Source organism: Pneumocystis carinii (assembly GCF_001477545.1).
Source record: "Pneumocystis carinii B80 chromosome Unknown supercont1.12, whole genome shotgun sequence".
NCBI classification, from domain to species: Eukaryota; Fungi; Ascomycota; class Pneumocystomycetes; order Pneumocystales; family Pneumocystaceae; genus Pneumocystis; species Pneumocystis carinii.
The window spans coordinates 61,985-79,998 of record NW_017264724.1 but is presented as its reverse complement, the minus strand read 5'-3'; the positions used below and the strand labels follow the sequence as shown (position 1 = coordinate 79,998).

At 28.6% G+C, this 18,014-nt stretch overlaps 10 protein-coding genes across 10 annotated transcripts; 4 read left to right on the top strand and 6 right to left on the bottom strand.

The window, feature by feature from the left end:
- The first annotated feature begins 567 nt into the window (after positions 1-567).
- Positions 568-1,524, top strand: T552_02652 (hypothetical protein). Its single transcript, XM_018371184.1, has 3 exons — positions 568-960; positions 1,012-1,241; positions 1,282-1,524. The coding sequence occupies exons 1-3, from the start codon at positions 614-616 to the stop codon at positions 1,476-1,478; spliced, it is 774 nt and encodes a 257-aa protein (XP_018224978.1). The 5' UTR covers positions 568-613; the 3' UTR covers positions 1,479-1,524.
- Positions 1,525-1,572: 48 nt separating this feature from the next.
- Positions 1,573-3,170, bottom strand: T552_02651 (hypothetical protein). The gene is made up of 3 exons (XM_018371183.1): positions 2,993-3,170; positions 2,470-2,944; positions 1,573-2,400 (listed from the first exon to the last, which is right to left on the bottom strand). Exons 1-3 carry the CDS (start codon positions 3,116-3,118, stop codon positions 1,619-1,621), a joined length of 1,383 nt encoding a protein of 460 aa, XP_018224977.1. The 5' UTR covers positions 3,119-3,170; the 3' UTR covers positions 1,573-1,618.
- Positions 3,171-3,622: 452 nt separating this feature from the next.
- T552_02650 (hypothetical protein) lies at positions 3,623-5,292 on the top strand. The gene is made up of 8 exons (XM_018371182.1): positions 3,623-3,670; positions 3,726-3,880; positions 3,925-3,971; positions 4,016-4,175; positions 4,223-4,453; positions 4,496-4,699; positions 4,742-4,885; positions 4,934-5,292. The coding sequence occupies exons 1-8, from the start codon at positions 3,664-3,666 to the stop codon at positions 5,258-5,260; spliced, it is 1,275 nt and encodes a 424-aa protein (XP_018224976.1). The 5' UTR covers positions 3,623-3,663; the 3' UTR covers positions 5,261-5,292.
- On the bottom strand, positions 5,278-6,184 carry T552_02649 (hypothetical protein). The gene has a single exon (XM_018371181.1). The coding sequence runs from the start codon at positions 6,136-6,138 to the stop codon at positions 5,320-5,322; it is 819 nt and encodes a 272-aa protein (XP_018224975.1). The 5' UTR covers positions 6,139-6,184; the 3' UTR covers positions 5,278-5,319.
- Positions 6,185-6,202: 18 nt separating this feature from the next.
- Positions 6,203-7,632, bottom strand: T552_02648 (hypothetical protein). Its single transcript, XM_018371180.1, has 10 exons — positions 7,545-7,632; positions 7,315-7,500; positions 7,207-7,271; positions 7,155-7,165; positions 7,082-7,110; positions 6,956-7,034; positions 6,628-6,913; positions 6,526-6,573; positions 6,293-6,480; positions 6,203-6,246 (listed from the first exon to the last, which is right to left on the bottom strand). Exons 1-9 carry the CDS (start codon positions 7,585-7,587, stop codon positions 6,295-6,297), a joined length of 933 nt encoding a protein of 310 aa, XP_018224974.1. The 5' UTR covers positions 7,588-7,632; the 3' UTR covers positions 6,203-6,246; positions 6,293-6,294.
- A 337-nt stretch (positions 7,633-7,969) lies between these two features.
- T552_02647 (hypothetical protein) lies at positions 7,970-9,603 on the bottom strand. The gene is made up of 8 exons (XM_018371179.1): positions 9,523-9,603; positions 9,392-9,476; positions 9,272-9,344; positions 9,129-9,227; positions 8,951-9,089; positions 8,418-8,899; positions 8,303-8,375; positions 7,970-8,260 (listed from the first exon to the last, which is right to left on the bottom strand). The coding sequence occupies exons 1-8, from the start codon at positions 9,557-9,559 to the stop codon at positions 8,016-8,018; spliced, it is 1,233 nt and encodes a 410-aa protein (XP_018224973.1). The 5' UTR covers positions 9,560-9,603; the 3' UTR covers positions 7,970-8,015.
- A 588-nt stretch (positions 9,604-10,191) lies between these two features.
- On the top strand, positions 10,192-12,141 carry T552_02646 (citrate synthase, mitochondrial). The gene is made up of 11 exons (XM_018371178.1): positions 10,192-10,273; positions 10,316-10,357; positions 10,415-10,549; positions 10,600-10,723; positions 10,773-10,931; positions 10,981-11,069; positions 11,114-11,549; positions 11,596-11,667; positions 11,722-11,886; positions 11,933-11,964; positions 12,010-12,141. Exons 1-11 carry the CDS (start codon positions 10,238-10,240, stop codon positions 12,094-12,096), a joined length of 1,377 nt encoding a protein of 458 aa, XP_018224972.1. The 5' UTR covers positions 10,192-10,237; the 3' UTR covers positions 12,097-12,141.
- A 248-nt stretch (positions 12,142-12,389) lies between these two features.
- Positions 12,390-15,439, bottom strand: T552_02645 (hypothetical protein). The gene is made up of 12 exons (XM_018371177.1): positions 15,393-15,439; positions 15,181-15,339; positions 15,029-15,126; positions 14,292-14,986; positions 14,097-14,242; positions 13,953-14,055; positions 13,592-13,903; positions 13,444-13,550; positions 13,222-13,398; positions 12,839-13,179; positions 12,464-12,796; positions 12,390-12,420 (listed from the first exon to the last, which is right to left on the bottom strand). The coding sequence occupies exons 1-11, from the start codon at positions 15,411-15,413 to the stop codon at positions 12,481-12,483; spliced, it is 2,475 nt and encodes an 824-aa protein (XP_018224971.1). The 5' UTR covers positions 15,414-15,439; the 3' UTR covers positions 12,390-12,420; positions 12,464-12,480.
- Positions 15,440-15,896: 457 nt separating this feature from the next.
- On the bottom strand, positions 15,897-16,601 carry T552_02644 (hypothetical protein). Its single transcript, XM_018371176.1, has 3 exons — positions 16,415-16,601; positions 15,986-16,369; positions 15,897-15,941 (listed from the first exon to the last, which is right to left on the bottom strand). The coding sequence occupies exons 1-3, from the start codon at positions 16,553-16,555 to the stop codon at positions 15,936-15,938; spliced, it is 531 nt and encodes a 176-aa protein (XP_018224970.1). The 5' UTR covers positions 16,556-16,601; the 3' UTR covers positions 15,897-15,935.
- A 308-nt stretch (positions 16,602-16,909) lies between these two features.
- On the top strand, positions 16,910-17,955 carry T552_02643 (GTP-binding protein ypt1). Its single transcript, XM_018371175.1, has 7 exons — positions 16,910-16,971; positions 17,034-17,152; positions 17,202-17,249; positions 17,301-17,397; positions 17,456-17,586; positions 17,650-17,748; positions 17,805-17,955. The coding sequence occupies exons 1-7, from the start codon at positions 16,956-16,958 to the stop codon at positions 17,907-17,909; spliced, it is 615 nt and encodes a 204-aa protein (XP_018224969.1). The 5' UTR covers positions 16,910-16,955; the 3' UTR covers positions 17,910-17,955.
- The last annotated feature ends 59 nt before the right edge of the window (positions 17,956-18,014 follow it).

Below are 18,014 nucleotides of genomic sequence, written 5' to 3'. Positions count from 1 at the left end.
ATAATATTTCTAAGACTATACTACCAAATAATTCGTTTGTTAATAAATAAAACCATTCAAAGATCTTGGAGCTGAGTAATTTTACTCAAAAAAAAATAGATTTATTTAAATTAGTATTAAAACTATATTTTATTTGCCAATTTATTTATCATTTTTCTACACATTGATTTTTGACTTATATTATAAGATATGTATAAAAGTAAAAAATAAATAAAAATAATAAAAAACAATATTACAGCTCATCTTATTACTACTAATAAATATTAAATTTACAAGGTTTATTAAGGATTTCATTTAAATTATTCTTAAAAATGATTAAACTGCTATTTTTCAAATTTTTATACCAATAATAACATTTTTTTTATATATAAATACATAAAAAGCATCAGAAAAAAGACATTTATATACAATTAATATCAGAGAATCATTTAGTACCGGAATATCTGGATATAATATATATTTTATCAGGCGTAAAGATATTTCATACAAACTATCTTTTTCTATAGACAAAGATTTTTACACAAAAATCTATATTTTTATACAGATCTTAGATCATTCTTCATCATAGAAGTAAAATATTTGGTATTTGTGGCATAATATTGAAGCAATCACAATGGATCCTCTTTATCAATCTATTTCCTCACAAAAACACACATTTTCAGTGATATCAACAGAAAAACATGAATATGAAGAAGATATTACATTAAACTTATTAAAAAAAGGATTACAAGATGAAATAGCAGAATCTTTATATATAAATAAAGTCAAAAATAAACCTTTATTAATACACCCAACAGATATATATAAAAGTAATGAACAAGGCAATGATCCTAGAAATCTTAAACGACTTAATCATTTATCAAAGTTACATGATAAAGGCCGTAAAAAAAAACCCAAACCTCTTAGTTCTAGAGAAAAAAAGGCTACAGGAATCTATAATATTTCAAAAAATGCTTGCAAGTAATAATATATACATAAAATATACAAGAACATATGATTAAAGTGGTATAGATACAATATTTGGATAGTTTTACATAATCTCTGGAAGGAATATATCAAAGAAATTATTGGATCTAGTTCAGCATCAATTATATCTCAAAAACTGTTAAAAGCAGATATGCATGGGAGTAAATTGAAAGTTATTAGATCAAAATGTCCTTCAAGAGTAGGTATTGAAGGAATATGTATTAAAGAAACAAAGAAAACATTTGTTTTAATTACAGAAAAAAACCAACAAAAAGGTATATTTATATTAATATTAAATAATTTATAATATTGTAGTTATTCCAAAAGAAAACTCAGTATTTAGCATTGAAATAGAACAGACTCGTAATCATACCAATACAAAGCAAGATTCATATGAAAAGATTAATGAAAAACATTTAATGGTATTTGAAATCATGGGACCTCATTTTATATATAGAGCAGCTGAAAGAATTGGAAAAAAAATCAAATCTAAAACAATTTTAGAATTATAGAAATGATCTACAATAGCATTAAAAGCTACCAAAATATACTATCTACAGCTATTACATAAACATTAATTTAAAATGATATGTTCAGTCATATTTGGTAAGATTTTATATAAAATACAAGTCCTTCAAAATACCTATTTTTCCTATTTGGAAGATAATTTTTTATCACATTCCTCTATAATTCTCTGTGCATTTGAAAACATTAATTTTAATCTTTCTGCATGAATTTTAACATCCTCCTTAATATCTTCTATATATTTTTTATACAATGATGCATCTTTTTCAATATTTTCAGGAACAATCAAAATCTCTACATCAGACGGGTGTTGTAAAGTTAACAATTCTATTATAGATGCATTATTCGTATGAAGTTTAAACGAGAGATTACCAGAGTTGTTAGAAGAAGAATTAAGCATAGAATGTATACCGGCTACTCTACATGCATTTTTATTAGATTTAGGAGATGTTTGAGATGACAATAAAGGATCTAATGTTTTTGAATATTCGGAATTAAAAAGAGACAGATATTGATCATCATGACATTTTGCTTCTAGATGATTTATAGGTTCATTCGAAAGCATACTATTATCTTTATGATTATCATTAGAAATTATTGGATTTTTTAGATATAATGCAGAATCAAAAGAATCAACTTGAAAATTTTGCTCGTTTAATTTAACTATATCATCATCTTTTGCAATTTTGTCTAAAGTTGTTTTCAACAAAGATCCTGCTACATCTGGAGAAACATGAGGAAAGGATGCAAGTGACCTGTTACTTAGTTTTAAAAGTGATGATGTAGCATTTTCGATATTACTATCAACGACATCATGTATATTTTGAACATGAATTCTTTTTCGTCTTCTTATTGAATTCTTTTTCATACTTATAGGCCTATGAACAGAATGAAGTTTATAATAAAGTCCTAAAACAATCAATCAATCAATCAATCAATCAATGAAAAATAAATAATTTTTCATAGATAAACACTTACCACATGCGTTACAAATAGTATTTCCGGAATCATCTCTTCTCCATAAAGGAGTCGTAGTTGTTCCACAATTCTGACATGTAACTGTATGAATACCATAATTATCCATTGATAAATTAAAATTACTATCTGATTCTTGTGCTTTATTATTTTCTAAAGCCGAAACGAATCCGGTCGTTCTGGAAACACCATGATTAAACGCTGAACATCCATCACATTCTTGTGCACTACTCGCAACATTACATTGAGCATTGGTCGAACATGTTTCACCATTCACTTTTAATAAAATCGTGGCTTTTCTTCGCATACGATGAGTTACCGACGAAACCATCACTCTTTTCAAACGAATCGGTCTAGACATATTCCTCACCCTTGAATAAAGACCACATGCATTACAAACATATTGTCCTTTAGACGTTCGTCTCCATAACGGAGTATATGATACACCACAATTACTACAATAAACTCCCTTGGAAAACTACTCAATCTTAATCATTCCCTATTAATTATTCTTTAAAATTCCCACATTTTCTCCATAATTGATCTCATTTTCACGACTCAACTCTGCTATTTTTTCAGGAAATCCTCCTATTCCAAGAGAAACCATTTCCTCTTTATTATCTCCATTACTAATAACTTCTACTTGTGACATCTCCTCTATTCTTCTTTATATCGTAAATCTATCAAAAATTCCTCTTTTTTCTTCGTTTTTTCCGGAATCTTGATAAAAAAAACTAACCCTTTTCAATTCCAGTCATAAATCTATCAAATAACCAACTTTTCACACACTTTTTCCATCAAATACTCTTTACCAAAAGTATTATCCAATTATCCAATTATAATCTCTCAAAGACCAAGAAATTATTCAATTATCCAAGATTCACTCTCAAAATATACCGAAAATACCCCCAAAATACCCCCCAAAATACACAAATACACGTATTAAGGGGTTTCCTTGGAATGAAAAATATTTGATTTTTCTGGGGGCGAACGCCCGTATTTATAGTTTTTTTGAACGGTTACCATGGAAACCAGAATGATTTCCATAGCAACCATTTTATTATCGTCGCTATGACAACGAGTAAACAAACATATATTTAGAAAGAAAATAATCTAAAAAAAAATCATAAAAAACCAGCCAAAATGATGAGCAATTACATATTTCCTACCTTAAAACCTCAGGAAATACTACAATGCATGACAGGTTCCTTTTTTTCCCGTTAAAAAATGATGAAAAATGAGTAAATTAATTTTATAAGAATTAGGAATACCATTTTCAGAGGAAGATCTAAGTAAACCTACATATCAGCGAATGAAACTTGTATATGAAGCCTTTTCTGATATACTTATGGGTATTACATGGGAGAATTATGATAATTTTGTTCGCGCATGCCATGATGAACTAGAATACTCGGTATAGATATCAAGATGAAAATTAAAAAAAGTTAATTGACCAAGGGAATCTATGTGGAATCGCTTGGAATTATTATATTTCACCAGAAATTGTTATTTTTGAGACGTTTTGTTAATTATTGTTGATGATGAATAGAATAAGATTAATGACAGAAGTGGGGATTGATGACTTTTCTATTCGTGATTTGATAAAACCGGAAGCAGGACGTGTTAAAAAGATACTTTCAGCAGTGATTAACTTTGCAAAATTTAGAGAAGAACGAATGCCAGTTTTTGAAACACATGCACAGAAAGCAGTAAGTATGAAAAGTGTTATAAGAGAGTAATATCAAATGTTTTATAGGAGTCGTATGTTTCTAGACATCAAGATCTTGTTTTTCAGAACCAAGATTTATCAGAAAAGCTTAAAAATTTAAAAATGAAACAAGCAGATGAAGTATCATTGATCAAGAAATCAAAAGAAATCAATGTTGCACTTACGAATGACCTTCGAGAATTAAAAAAGATACAAACAGCTTTAACAAATGAAATTGATGTTTTGAAAAGAGAAAAGGCGGAAATTGCAGAACGCCTGGTATTATAAATCTATTTGTTATTAAAATCTAATGATTATAAGTCAAATAATCAATTTATTACAGTTAATACAAAGCAAGAATGTATGAAACTTCGCTCAAGAATTGTACATTCTCCAGAGAAATTAAAACAACTTATTTCAGATATGGGATCGTCATTAGCATCAGAAAAAAGTTCTATAGCATCATTAGAAAAAAAATCAAGAGAGCTTCAAAATAAGATTGATGCAATTGGAACTGTTGAACAAGTTATTCTTGTATATTATTCGAGTTAATTCTTATTTCTATAGGATATATTGAATTGTATAAAATTAATGGAAGAATGTGAGATTGAAATCGCTAAAGTAGAAGAAGCATCTCGTAAAGTTGCTAAACATCAAGAAATGGTAGACCAAAAAGAATTAGAAGTGCGTGAAGTAGAAGTTAAAGACCAGGTATTTATTATGAAATATTGTATGTTTATCAGTCTAATATTAACATAGCAATTAAACCGACAATTAGCAAATGCAGAAGATAAACTTGCTAGAATTCAACGTTCTGCTGAAGCAAAACGTGAAACTGCTCAGAAAAAAATGGCCGAAATACGAAAAGAATATAATATTATAACAGTCGAACGAGCAGAAAGAGCACATGAAATGGATAGAAAAAGAACGATAATTGAATCTACCGAGAAAAAAATATCAGAATTGCGTTCTCATATTGAATCGGAAGTATTAGCTATTCAAAATGAATATTCGAAACTTAAAAGTCATGTTGAACTCTATATGGATGAAATGAATCGATGTATGGAAATAGCAACCACTTCATAAATATTTATAATTTTAAATATCGGTTATACAACATTCTTATTTTTTGCTATGTCTTTTAATTAATCAAGTTGTGTACATTCAATATCACTAATTTTTCCATTTCCTGAATCTTTCCAACATACTTTCCAATACTCTCCACGATATTTCCAAATGCCATGACCAATTCCTTGTTCATTTAGACTAACAATTTCCCAGAAAGCACTAATCCATCTCTCCATAACAGTTTCAACAGTAATTTGCCTAATTGCTGAACAAACAGAGATCCCAGATACTTTTGTACTGCTAGTAAGAAGTTGAATCGGCGATTTTATAGAAATAGAATCGCATAAAATTATATTTTCATTTCTACAAACGTCAATAGCCAATGCTATTGTTCTAGAAAGACCTTGTGCTGAAAATTCTCCTGATGCTTCATGAATCTTTAGAAATGGCCATATAGCAAGCCTATTTAACGAAGAATAATGATATACTGATAAAATAGCACGAAGACCTCGAAGTGATGGAACATAAATTAAATCGATATACTCTGATGCAGATATCCATGCACCTGTTGCATCCATTGCCCAAAAAAAATCATCTGACCAAATAGATGTTTCAGAATTATCATCAGAAAAATATCGTATATCTTGAACATGTAGAATTTCTTTTAAAAAAGTTTCTTTTGTATATCCACATAAAATAAGCACCGACTTTTCCTTTTTTTTATTTAAGTTCAATCCTTCAGGTGTCCATCTTAGCCGTTCTCTTCCAAGTACAATAGATATAAGCATAGAAACATATGGAACCCTAATATAAAGAGGAGAAGAAAAGTTTGCATCGCTTTGGCTAACATAACTCTCTTTTGCTGTCGGAAAAAGAAGTTTAATTGGAAAATTCATATTTTTTTAATTTTTTTGAAGTCCTTTAAATCTTATCAGATAATTGATAAGAAATATTTAAAGATAAATTATTTAAATGAAATTTTAAGTAAAAAATAATTTTTAAAGCTCACCAGCAATTAAAAATAGATTAAATAATTTTTTAAAAAGATACCTTTAATCAATCAAAGAAATTCTCATACCATCATATGCAGGAAGAATACAGGTATTTTTAAGGACACCATACTGAACTTCTTTATTAAGTCGTTTTTCTAAATCATCATGTGCAATTGAATGGTCAAACCCAATAAAAAAGACTTTTTTGGGTAAATTTAGACCTAAATGAGATACAAAATCCAAAGCCTAATTATTGATTTTAATTTAAAAACAAAGAAAAGTTAAAATTACTTGTGGAATAGAAAAATGAGATAAATGAGGGTGTTCTTTTAATGCATCCTAATTAATAATTATTATAATGCAATAAAATGATAGAAAAAAGTATTCAAATACCAGGACTAAAAACTCACAACCTTTAATAATATCGACAGTTTCATCCGGAATAAGACTTACATCAGAAATATAAGATAAATTGTTTATACGGTATCCTAAGATATAAAATGGAAGTTTATTCCCTTGTTCATTTTGAAAGAAACCATGTTGAATTTTAAGTGGATATACAGTTATATTTCCACAAGACTCAACAATAAATGGATGAATAGAGTCTATAATGTGAAAACGAAAAGAAGGAACATCTCCTCCACCTGTTGCTTTTTCTGGATATACGCAATATGGAAATCTGTAAATATTAGTAATAATATAAACTTAAATAATACTATACGTAGTAGATATAACGTCCATCGTTTCTGAAGTAAGATAGATATCAACATAATCCTGAATTAACCCTTTCAATGTCCACTCTAAAACATAAATACAATTTCTAAACATTTATATTATTTAAACTAACGTCTTAAATCATCCAAACCATTAATAGCACTATTTTCATTAATTATTTTATATTTTTTTAAAATAAAAAATACTCTGCATGTGCCTTATAAATTAGTAAGAGATTGTATTAAAAGAAAAACTTACATGCGTAATCAATAGTGCATCAATTTTCCTTAAAGAATAACGGGGAAAAAATTGAAGTGCTGTTTCTATCAAATATTACAAAGAACTTTTTTTCATCATAGATCAAACCATAAAAGGTTTTCCCACAGTCAATAATAAGAGTTTTAAGATTATCATCACAATCTTTAATAAGAATTGCTGCACTTGTATTTCGTCGACGATTTTTGGAATTAATATAAGTTGCATCAATACAGACAGAACAGGTTGGAGGATTCTCTGTTAAACAATGAATAGATGGAACTGAGCCAGATGCACCTAAATTATATAGATTGAAATATAAATTTTAAAAAAATAATAACCTGTTCCTAAAAAAATTAATTCTATAGGTTTAGCTTGAGCCATAAAGAAAAATAACGATCGACCTAAGAAATTTATAAAATCATTTTGATTAATTTTAATCTAATAAAGTATTTGTTCATCCATTTTTCACTGGAATAAAGTGATAAACTCGTCTATAATCTGAATTTCTTTATTGATCATTAATAATGTAAATTAGAAATTTGAAAAACCAGTTTATTTAAATTTATAGAAAAAAAAACACATTTCAGGAATCCTAAGTGATGATTAGAAATATCTAAAAATGTTAGAATCCAAAGACTTTTTAAAAATCATTTTAAATATATTTTAATAAAAAGTCCAAAAGACGATAAGTAAAAAAATAGTATATTTTTTAGATATACTATTTTTATAAAGCGTAAAACTGGCATTCATATAAACGTATATGTATATATTATTTCTGAAAATATCTTTTTATATCTGGAAAAAAATGTCTAGTATGTATTATCACGACGAACAGAATAATAAGACTCTGTTGAACGATTTATGCCTTCATCTTGATAAGGATAATTCAATTGGACAGGATATTTTTGAAAATCATCATGTTTTTTATCATGGTATTGCTGAGAAGATGGATTATGTGAAGACGTATAACTAAAATGCGACATCGATTTTTCCATAAGAACTTCATAATCTTTCATAGCGTTAACATATCTTTCATTAAGAGATATAATATCGTCTACTAAATTTAAATAATGAATTTGAAAAATCATTTGAAAACCTTTTTTCTGAGCATATTTCTTGATAAGCTTTACAAGATTCGAACGAATCGTTAAAGTTGAATGATAAAGATTCTAAAATAACATAAGAATAGAAAAACAAGTTTTTAAAATCACCTGAAATTTTTCACTTTCTATAATATTATTACTATCGGTTAAACCAACATTACTCAATATTTCCAATAATTTTTCGATATTCTCTTCATAAGATAAAACCTTTATTTCATTTTCAATTTCCTTTCTAAGTTCATTAGGCGTAGGCTCCTGAAGTTTTTCAACATAATTGTTAGGAAAAATGCCCATTTTCCCATTCAAAAACCCATACCACCAATCTTTATGTACTACTTCTAAAACAGTAATAATATCTCCTCTTTGAAATGACAATTCATTCGCTTCAGAAGCATGAAAATCATACAATGCCCTTACTTTAGAAGTAGACCCTGTAGAATAATCCTGTTTAGGTGTTAATGGACTATATTCATTATATTTCGCCTTTTTCTCATAATTATATCGATTTTCCTCATTTTTTCCCAAAGAAAGCGCCAAAGCTAATTGAAGCTCTTTCTCCTCTCTCTCCTTTTGATCATCCTTCTTTTCTTCTATTAAAAACATCTTATTTCTATATTAAATATTATATAAAATTCATTTACCCTTTTGAATATATTTATATTCAAATTTAAACTGTTGATAAACCTTTCTTACATATTCAAAAAGTGGATTAGATGAAAAATCAACTGCCCATTGCTGGATTAACAGCAATATTCGCTCCTTAACCATAAAATGTGCATTCTACTACATTTAACAAAAAAAAATACATCATTAACATACAATATCCTCAAGATACTTAAGAAACATTTCTATAAACACTTGTGATGCAACTTCCCGTTGCACTGATATCCCACAATTTTTTACAAGCGCTTCCAGTAGCTATATTTCATAAACCTACGCATATATAAAGCCTTTTTTCATACGCTTAAACAATACAACTGAATATTCTCATTTCCACATGAAAAACGCTTCTGAAGAACAAATATAGCCATCTTTCTATATCATTTTAATCTTTTTTTTCGCTCCCTATAAACATCGCATACATATCCCCTCCTTGATTCAAGCAATCACATACATCTAGAATATACTCCCAGTTTTCCTGAGATAAATGCTCATCTGTAGCTCTGCCTAATATTTATATATTAACAATTTATCTTTCATAATGCTTCTGTACATATAAGAGCTTCAATGGTTTGCAATTTTTGACTCATTTATAGAAAAAAATACAGTAAATCTATAAAATACTCGGCTATATGCTAATTAAAATGATCAATAATCCTCTAGTAGCGGGCTATATGCTTTAAATAAAAGACTATATGCATATATATCTATGACAAACCCTGATTATATGCGTTAAATAACAGCATTTAAGGATAAATTTCAAACCTTTTACAAGAATAATTCCTTTTTGGGACAAAAATGAAAGTTTATTACTTAAAAGAGTAATAAATATTTGTTTCAAATAATATGCGTGATTATTATAAATACCCCGAGGGATCGTCCAATCGATTGCTCCAACCTACTAAAAACCTATAATTCTCTAGAGAGAAGAAAAGCAGTTATTTTTTGGGGAATAAAGCAGTATTACGCAGGAAAAACGGGATATTAAAGAGAATATTCTGGAGAAGAGGTTTTTGGCCTTTTTTTTCCCGAGTTTTTAGGGTAATTTTTGGGGCAGATTGCTTGTTTTTGCTTGATTGGCGGTTAATTAGTCATATTTGCTTAAAAAAGGGAGATATAGGGGAATTACGTAGATAGAAGTGTATATCTGGGGATATATTCATAATTTGAGGACGTATATTTGATTATAGTGGATAAAAATCAGTTTTAAGGGATATTTATCATAAAAAAAAGATTAAACGACGTAAAGATTGATTGTAAAAAAGAGTATGAGAGGAATTCTTTTGAAACATTATGCAAGACCGGTAAATAACAAATTTCGTTATAAAAAAGGTCTTATATAGTAGATTTTTGGGTCAACTTTGCTAAATTATCGTTGTTTTGGAACTGTAAATCCCAACGAGAATATTATTTCTTTTTTTCAGATGTAGATTTACATTTTTTAGTCATTAAAATCAAGACTTTTAGAGCGTATACCGGAAGAGCAAGAAAAAGTGAAAAAATTACGATCAGAACATGGTAAGAAGTCGCTTGGTGAAGTAATACTAGATCAGGCATACGGAGGAATGCGTGGAATCAAGGTTCATCTATTTATTCCAAAAAAAAAATCATATTGAAGCCAAATATATAGTGTCTTGTATGGGAAGGATCAGTTTTGGATTCGGAAGAAGGTATACGTTTCCGTGGATTAACTATTCCAGAATGCCAGGAAAAACTTCCAAAAGCACCTCAAGGAACTCAGCCATTGCCGGAAGGTACGTTTAAATGAAGAAAGGAACAACCTTATTTATGGCCATATCTAAGGTCTTTTCTGGTTATTATTAACGGGCGAAATACCTACAAATGAGCAAGTAAAAGAGGTTTCAGAAGAATGGGCAGCACGTTCAGATATTCCAGAATTTCTTGAAAAATTAATTGATCATTGTCCACCTGACTTACATCCAATGGCCCAATTTTCCTTAGGTTTTTTTCATTACCTTTAAGATGTGATATTTTTTTTTACATATTTTAGCTGTTACAGCGCTCGAGCAGGGATCTTCTTTTAGCGCAGCATATGCAAAAGGAATCAATAAAAAGGATTACTGGTTACATTATTTCGATGTAGGTTAACTCTTTTCATTGTCTAGATTTGAATTTATATCAAGGATTCTATGGATATTATTGCAAAACTCCCTGTAATTGCTGGAAAAATTTATAGAAATCTATACAAGGATGGAAGAGTTGCTTCTATTGATAAAGACAAAGATTACAGTTGGAATTTATCCAATATCCTTGGATATTCCGACAAGGAAGAATTCAATGAACTTCTTCGACTTTATCTTACCATTCATTCGGATCATGAAGGTGGAAATGTCAGTGCCCATACGTCCCATCTAGTAGCAAGTGCTTTAAGTTCTCCTATGCTTTCGCTTAGTTCAGGACTAAACGGTCTTGCTGGACCTCTTCATGGCCTTGCTAATCAAGAAGTTTTAAATTGGATTTTGGCTATGAAAAATGAAATTGGAGACAATGTCACAAAAGAAAATATCGAAGAATATCTTTGGTCTACTCTTAATGCAGGGAAAGTCATTCCCGGATATGGTACATGTCGTTTATATACACTCTTTTCTTTCTTATATATTTTTAGGCCATGCTGTTTTAAGAAAGACAGATCCTCGATATACAGCTCAGCGTGAATTTGCTCTTAAACATTTACCAGGTATATATACATACATATATATGTATTACTACTTTTTATCTAATCAATATATAGACGACCCTATGTTTAAGCTTGTATCATTAGTGTATGAAGTTGCTCCAAAAGTTTTGCTCAAGCATGGAAAAACAAAAAACCCATATCCTAATGTTGATGCACATTCTGGAATTTTGTTACGATATTACGGCTTGGTAGAACAACAGTTTTATACAGTACTTTTTGGTATATTTTTATCTCATTCTTTTTTTTATTTCTCAATATTTTTTAGGTGTTTCTCGTGCATTAGGTATACTTTCCCAGGTATAACATGGAATCTTTTTTCGCTTTACTAATATTTATTCATAGCTCATTTGGGATCGTGCATTGGGTCTTCCAATTGAACGTCCTAAATCATTTAGTACAGAAGCATTTATTAAAATGTTTTCCAAGTAATATTGTGTATCATATTTTTTTTTTTTGGGCTTAGAAAGAATAATAAAATTGTTTCTTTTTTAAACCTTTTATTTAAAATATTTAATGTCCTTATTTTAATAATTGAAAAGCCAATAAAACTAAGAAATGATTTAAAAGAAACAATTTTAAAGATATCTTATTAGTTATTAATATTGAATAATTTTTAATGTTAACAAGGATATACAAAAATAATAAATGTCTGATATATGTAATGATATGTAATCTAAAAATCAATGTTTTAGGCAAAAAAACTTGATACCTAAATTGTATCCTATAGAATTTACTAAGCATCTTTATTAATCTCTATTTGTATTAATTTTTAGAATATAATTTTCTTTTAATATACTGAAACATCAAAGGATATCATTTTAAAGTAAGAGCATCAGAATCCAGATTAACAGAAGTCGTTAAATGAGATGAAGTAATCAATAAATCATTATTATTTTGAGTATAAATATTCGTAGACAATTTTTCATCATTTTCTTGAATAGAAGCATTTTTAAAGAAATCATCGCCATTCTTTTCTTGAGGGGAAATATTTATAGGCATGATATTCTCCTTATTTAATCGTGCACCATTAATTTTGATAAAATCATTATTAGATGTAAGAAATTCACATGGAGGAAAAGTTCTAAGAGGTGGTGCTAAAATCCATTTATATTCAACCTCATATAAATCACTAAAAATATTAAAAATTCAAAATAAATATTCATGATAATACCGAGATGATATCTCAATTAAAACTATATTTTCGTCTATACGGTTTTCTCTTACTATTCCAGAAAAAATATCACCTTTAGTATATTGTGCTTGGATAACATCACCAATTGTAACTTCAGTGGCAAATTTATGAATATGAGGATCATCTTCAAGCTTTTCAGGTCTAGGTCGTTTTGGACGATGAAATTTACAACTAAAAAAAAATTGTTGATTTAAACCCAATTGAAATGATTCTACCAAAACACCAGCAGATGCAGCACATGTTGCATGATAAGATCGAAAACATTTTGGATAAGAGCATTGAAAACAAGCACCTTTAATAGAACGACAGTACAAACATCTCTGGATAAAATTAAAACAAAATTTAATCAAAAATAAACTTACCAATTTAAATCGTGCCTTTTCTATCATATCTATTCCATGAACAACATCTTTTGATAATGCAGTATCTGATACGACATATGTCTCAGGAATATATAATGCACAAATCCTATGAGATAAGCCTCCACAATTTGTTACTATTAATGGTTCTCCAATAGATTCGTTAGGACAAAGAACACACTAAATATTATGAAAAAGAAAGATAACAAATATAGAAAAGCATACACAATCCGCTTTTTTCTGATGTAATAATTTTGGCTTTTTCAATCCTTTTAATCCAGAAAATTCCTTTTTATCAACTTTACGTTTTTTTGATTCTTTATTTTTTTCTTCTAATGAATTAAGCAAATTAAATGACTTAAATTTTTATTACCAATATTAGTAGATATACGTCTTATTGCATCATCCACATTAATATGAACGGAATCTGGGATACATTTGCACCTTTTAGCATTCCTTCCAATTTCAAGCCAATTATAAGAAGCAAAATTTACACTTTCAGCACAGTTATAACCAAGATTATATCCAGAATGATATCCGTATGGAAATGTTATTACAAATTCACCCTGATGCTGTACAAGACGGTTGACATCAATATTATTTTGTGCTAGAACTGAAGGTGATACGCTGAATGTTTTATGTCTCAAGAATTGAGAGCATGTTTTATAATCGTTTGGAAAAATCCCTTTATACAACACATTAGTTGAGTAGTTAAATGATAAATGAATAATTACTCCTCATAATATCTTCAAATCGTGAGGCATCTTTTTGACATATCGAATACCATTGTTTTGGTGCACCAAAATGCAAGTAGTTTATAGAATATAAATCCATATCCTAAAACTTAACTAATTCTAATAATAATATCCATTATTTACCTCTACATGCCATGAGAAAGTAGCTTTCCACATTCCTAAATAAAGATAAGAAGTATTAACACCAGGTAAAATGATATCCATTTTGTTTAAAATATTATCTAAATTGGAAACATTCCATTCTTTAACTGAATCATCAAATAACGAACCTAAATCAAAGTAATCAATAATTAAAATAAAACAAGTAGATGTTTTTACCAGGCATATCTGCACCATATAATGGATTATTATAAGTAATAGTTTTCCAATAAATACGTTCGAGTTCTTTGCATCTTTCTATCGTATATTCTTCTGGATTTGTTATTTTATAATCAAACCCGTCAAAATCACAGTCGTCAGATTGATTAATCTTATTTTTCGCAAGACCATTCTTTTTAACCTTCTTTTTAGGAGTTTGCTCATTAGAATCGGTCTCCAATGCATTATCAGTCGTTTCAATATCAACATTAAGACTTTTTTTTTCCAAAAAACAATTCGTTTCAGTTTCTTCTTTCTTAAGAAAAATTTCACTTGGCAATATATTCGTGAGCTCAGTCTCATTATTAAAACTATCCGTTTTCATCTTTTTCTTTACATTTTTTTCACTTAAACCGTTAATCAAAGCCTTTCCTTGATTCGATTCCAATTCAAACGATTCATTAATACATCCATTATTTTCGGGTTTTTTGCATATATTATCATTATACGCTATTTTTCTCGTTTCTCCTCTACGCGCAGGAGGTAAATGATTAGGACTTTCACATAATTTCCTCCATTTAGGAAGATTATATGTTTGTCTTTTCTCAACATTGGTTTGTCGAAAACAACCACCATTTCCAACAATATGTTGCTCAATAGGATGTCTCAAACGTATTGTCTTGATCTTTTCTGTATAATTCGGCAATTTTTCTAACCTACCAATATTTACACCCCAAAAGAACCCATAACAAAATTACCATTCATTGGGCGGGATAATCTTCACAATCCCCGTCTTCATACCATACGAATCAATAGATTTAACAAATCTACTAAAGCAATGAAACTGCTCCATCGTCTAAACCATTATTAACTTCTTATTTTCGTTTTTTAGCTTATTATGTCTATTTACTGGCTTAAAAACCGGGATTTTTCCATTATCATAATAATGATCCGGAAATATATCATCTAAACATTCTTCTATACCGTTTTCCTCCTCTATTCCCCCCAAAAATGGGCTTTTTAAGCCATTTCTAGCCCCATCTGTCTCATCTATAATAACATATTTTTCCTGTTTTTTGGTCATTTTTAACCGGATTTTTTTTATTTTTCTATTAATCATACCTCCTGAATAGGTTCTTCCATTAGTACTGAGGTTTTCCCTCAATTTCTGGCCTTTTAAACGACTTTTTTTCCTTTAAAATCTCACTAAAAATCCGGTACGTTAAGATGTGAAAAAAATCCAGATATTACACAATAAAATTATTGAGAGTATTTATGAAGCAAAACCATGTATATAAAGTCTATAGAATCTAAGAAAACGTTTTTACTAAGTGAATTGTCATTTGGTATTTGTTAGTAGCGTATGAAAAAGTAAAGATGATCTAGAAAAAAAAAGTTAGAAAGAAGTTTAAATGAAAAACCAAAATAATGTGCCTTTATATCCTGTAAAAAATATAAGATTGAATGTATAATTTGATAAAAAAAAAAATGTAAATAAAAATATAGTTTTAGTAGTGTAAATAAAGAAAAAAAACCAACATTACCCATTTAGAATGATGTAATTGTCAGAAATAAAAGTATTTATAGCAAAAATCATAGATTCGTAAAGAAAATAATAATAAATATGTTTGTATATTGAAAGCGAATATTGTAATCCAATATTTATTAGTCCTTAAAATATAAAATCATTATATTATAAGAATTTTATTTCATACCATTATATCTCCATCATGAATATTAAGACCAGAATCAACATCTAACGCCCTTTGTCTTAATGGATCAAAAGGACTTAAAGAAATATCAATGCTTGCTTCTGTTAATTGTCTTCTTTGATTATGAGACTGCAAAAAACTCTGGAAACTGTCTTCAAATTCATCTGATCCTTGTTCAGAACTAATTACTTCTGGAATAGCCGCATCTAAATCCGCTTCTTCTACATCTTCATGACCCCCTTCTCCTAATGATGGATCTTGATTAATTTCTTCATCTTCATCCATTTCTTCATTCATTGCTGACTCCAATTCCTCTTGTTCACGAATCGTCTGTTGAATACCAACCGGTCTTATCCATGTAGATCCAAATGACCGAATAACAAGCTTCTATCCCACTTTTATACATTTCTTTTTTCCTTATAAAAAACTAACTTTATTTTCATATTCTGCCTCATCAAGATCTAGTTGGGATTTTCCAACTTGATTCCCTGATTCTGATAAAAGATGATGTGGTCTATACCAAAGAGAATGAAGATCCTGAGGGAAAAGTGACGGGAAAACCAATGGTTTCATCAAAATTAAGAAAAATATAGAATTATAGTGGATTTGTAGCTATATATATATCACGTGATTGTATATAATAAGACAAGGTTTGTAAGGAAAAAAACCAAGATATCACCAAGATATTGCCAAGATATTCTAGATATTTTATACACTTTTTTCTAATGTTTCACAACACGTCTTTTTCCTGTATATATATATACTTTCGAAGAAATAAGTTTCAAGATAAATAGACTTATAATAAAACAAATGTAAAGAATTGAAGAGAAATAAGATATTTGTTACTATATTGTTATTTCTGATACAGTTTTTTAGTATCTCTTAAAGGGTTAAAACCTACCGAAGTTTAGATAGTAGCTTGGTAATGAGAAAATGAGCGGTAAAGAAAACTAAAAAAATATAGATTTTAAGGATGAATCCAGAATACGGTAAGATTATTTGAATATAAAATGGTATTATATTAATATATTTTAATATATAATTTGTATAGATTATTTGTTTAAATTATTATTAATTGGGGATTCGGGTGTTGGAAAAAGCTGTTTGCTTCTACGGTTTTCGGATGATACATATACAGAAAGTTATATATCAACTATTGGAGTAGACTTTGTACATTTTTTTTAGATAAAAATGAAATTTATTAATAATTTAAATACAGAAAATTCGTACAATTGAACTTGAAGGAAAAACAGTTAAACTCCAAATCGTATATTTTTATTAATATATCTCTATATAAAGACTTATAATTTTATTTCAGTGGGATACTGCAGGACAGGAGCGTTTTCGAACGATTACTTCTTCCTATTATCGAGGTGCACATGGTATTATTATAGTATATGATGTGACAGATCAGGGTATGAATTATATTAAGTGATTATAATTTAAAAAATGGGGAATAATATGAATTATTAGATACATTTAATAATGTTAAACAATGGCTTCAAGAAATAGACCGCTATGCAAGTGAATCTGTTAATAAATTATTAATTGGGAATAAATCAGATATGGTTGATAAGAAAGTAGTTGATCCTTCTCAAGCAAAGGTATTTTTATTTATTTTTCTATTTATTTTATTAATTTATTAATTTTCTAACTATAATTATTAGGAACTCGCCGATGGACTTAGTATTCCATTTCTTGAGACATCTGCAAAATCTTCAATTAATGTTGAACAAGCATTTATAACAATGGCTCAAGAAATTAAAGTATTCCATTTTATCCAATTTTTTATCTTTTTATGTATATTCTTATATTTTCATAGAAACGTATTGGCTCAGATTCTGCATATGCAATGGGCGGAAAATCAAATGTTAGAATCCACCAAGGAAATAAAATACAACAAAACACTTCATTTGGCTGCTGTTGAACGCATTTCATACATTTCATTACATTTTTATTTTACACCTTAATATGGCTTCATATTTTAATTTCTAATTTCCTTAATTTCCTTAATTTCCCGCCCATTTTTTCC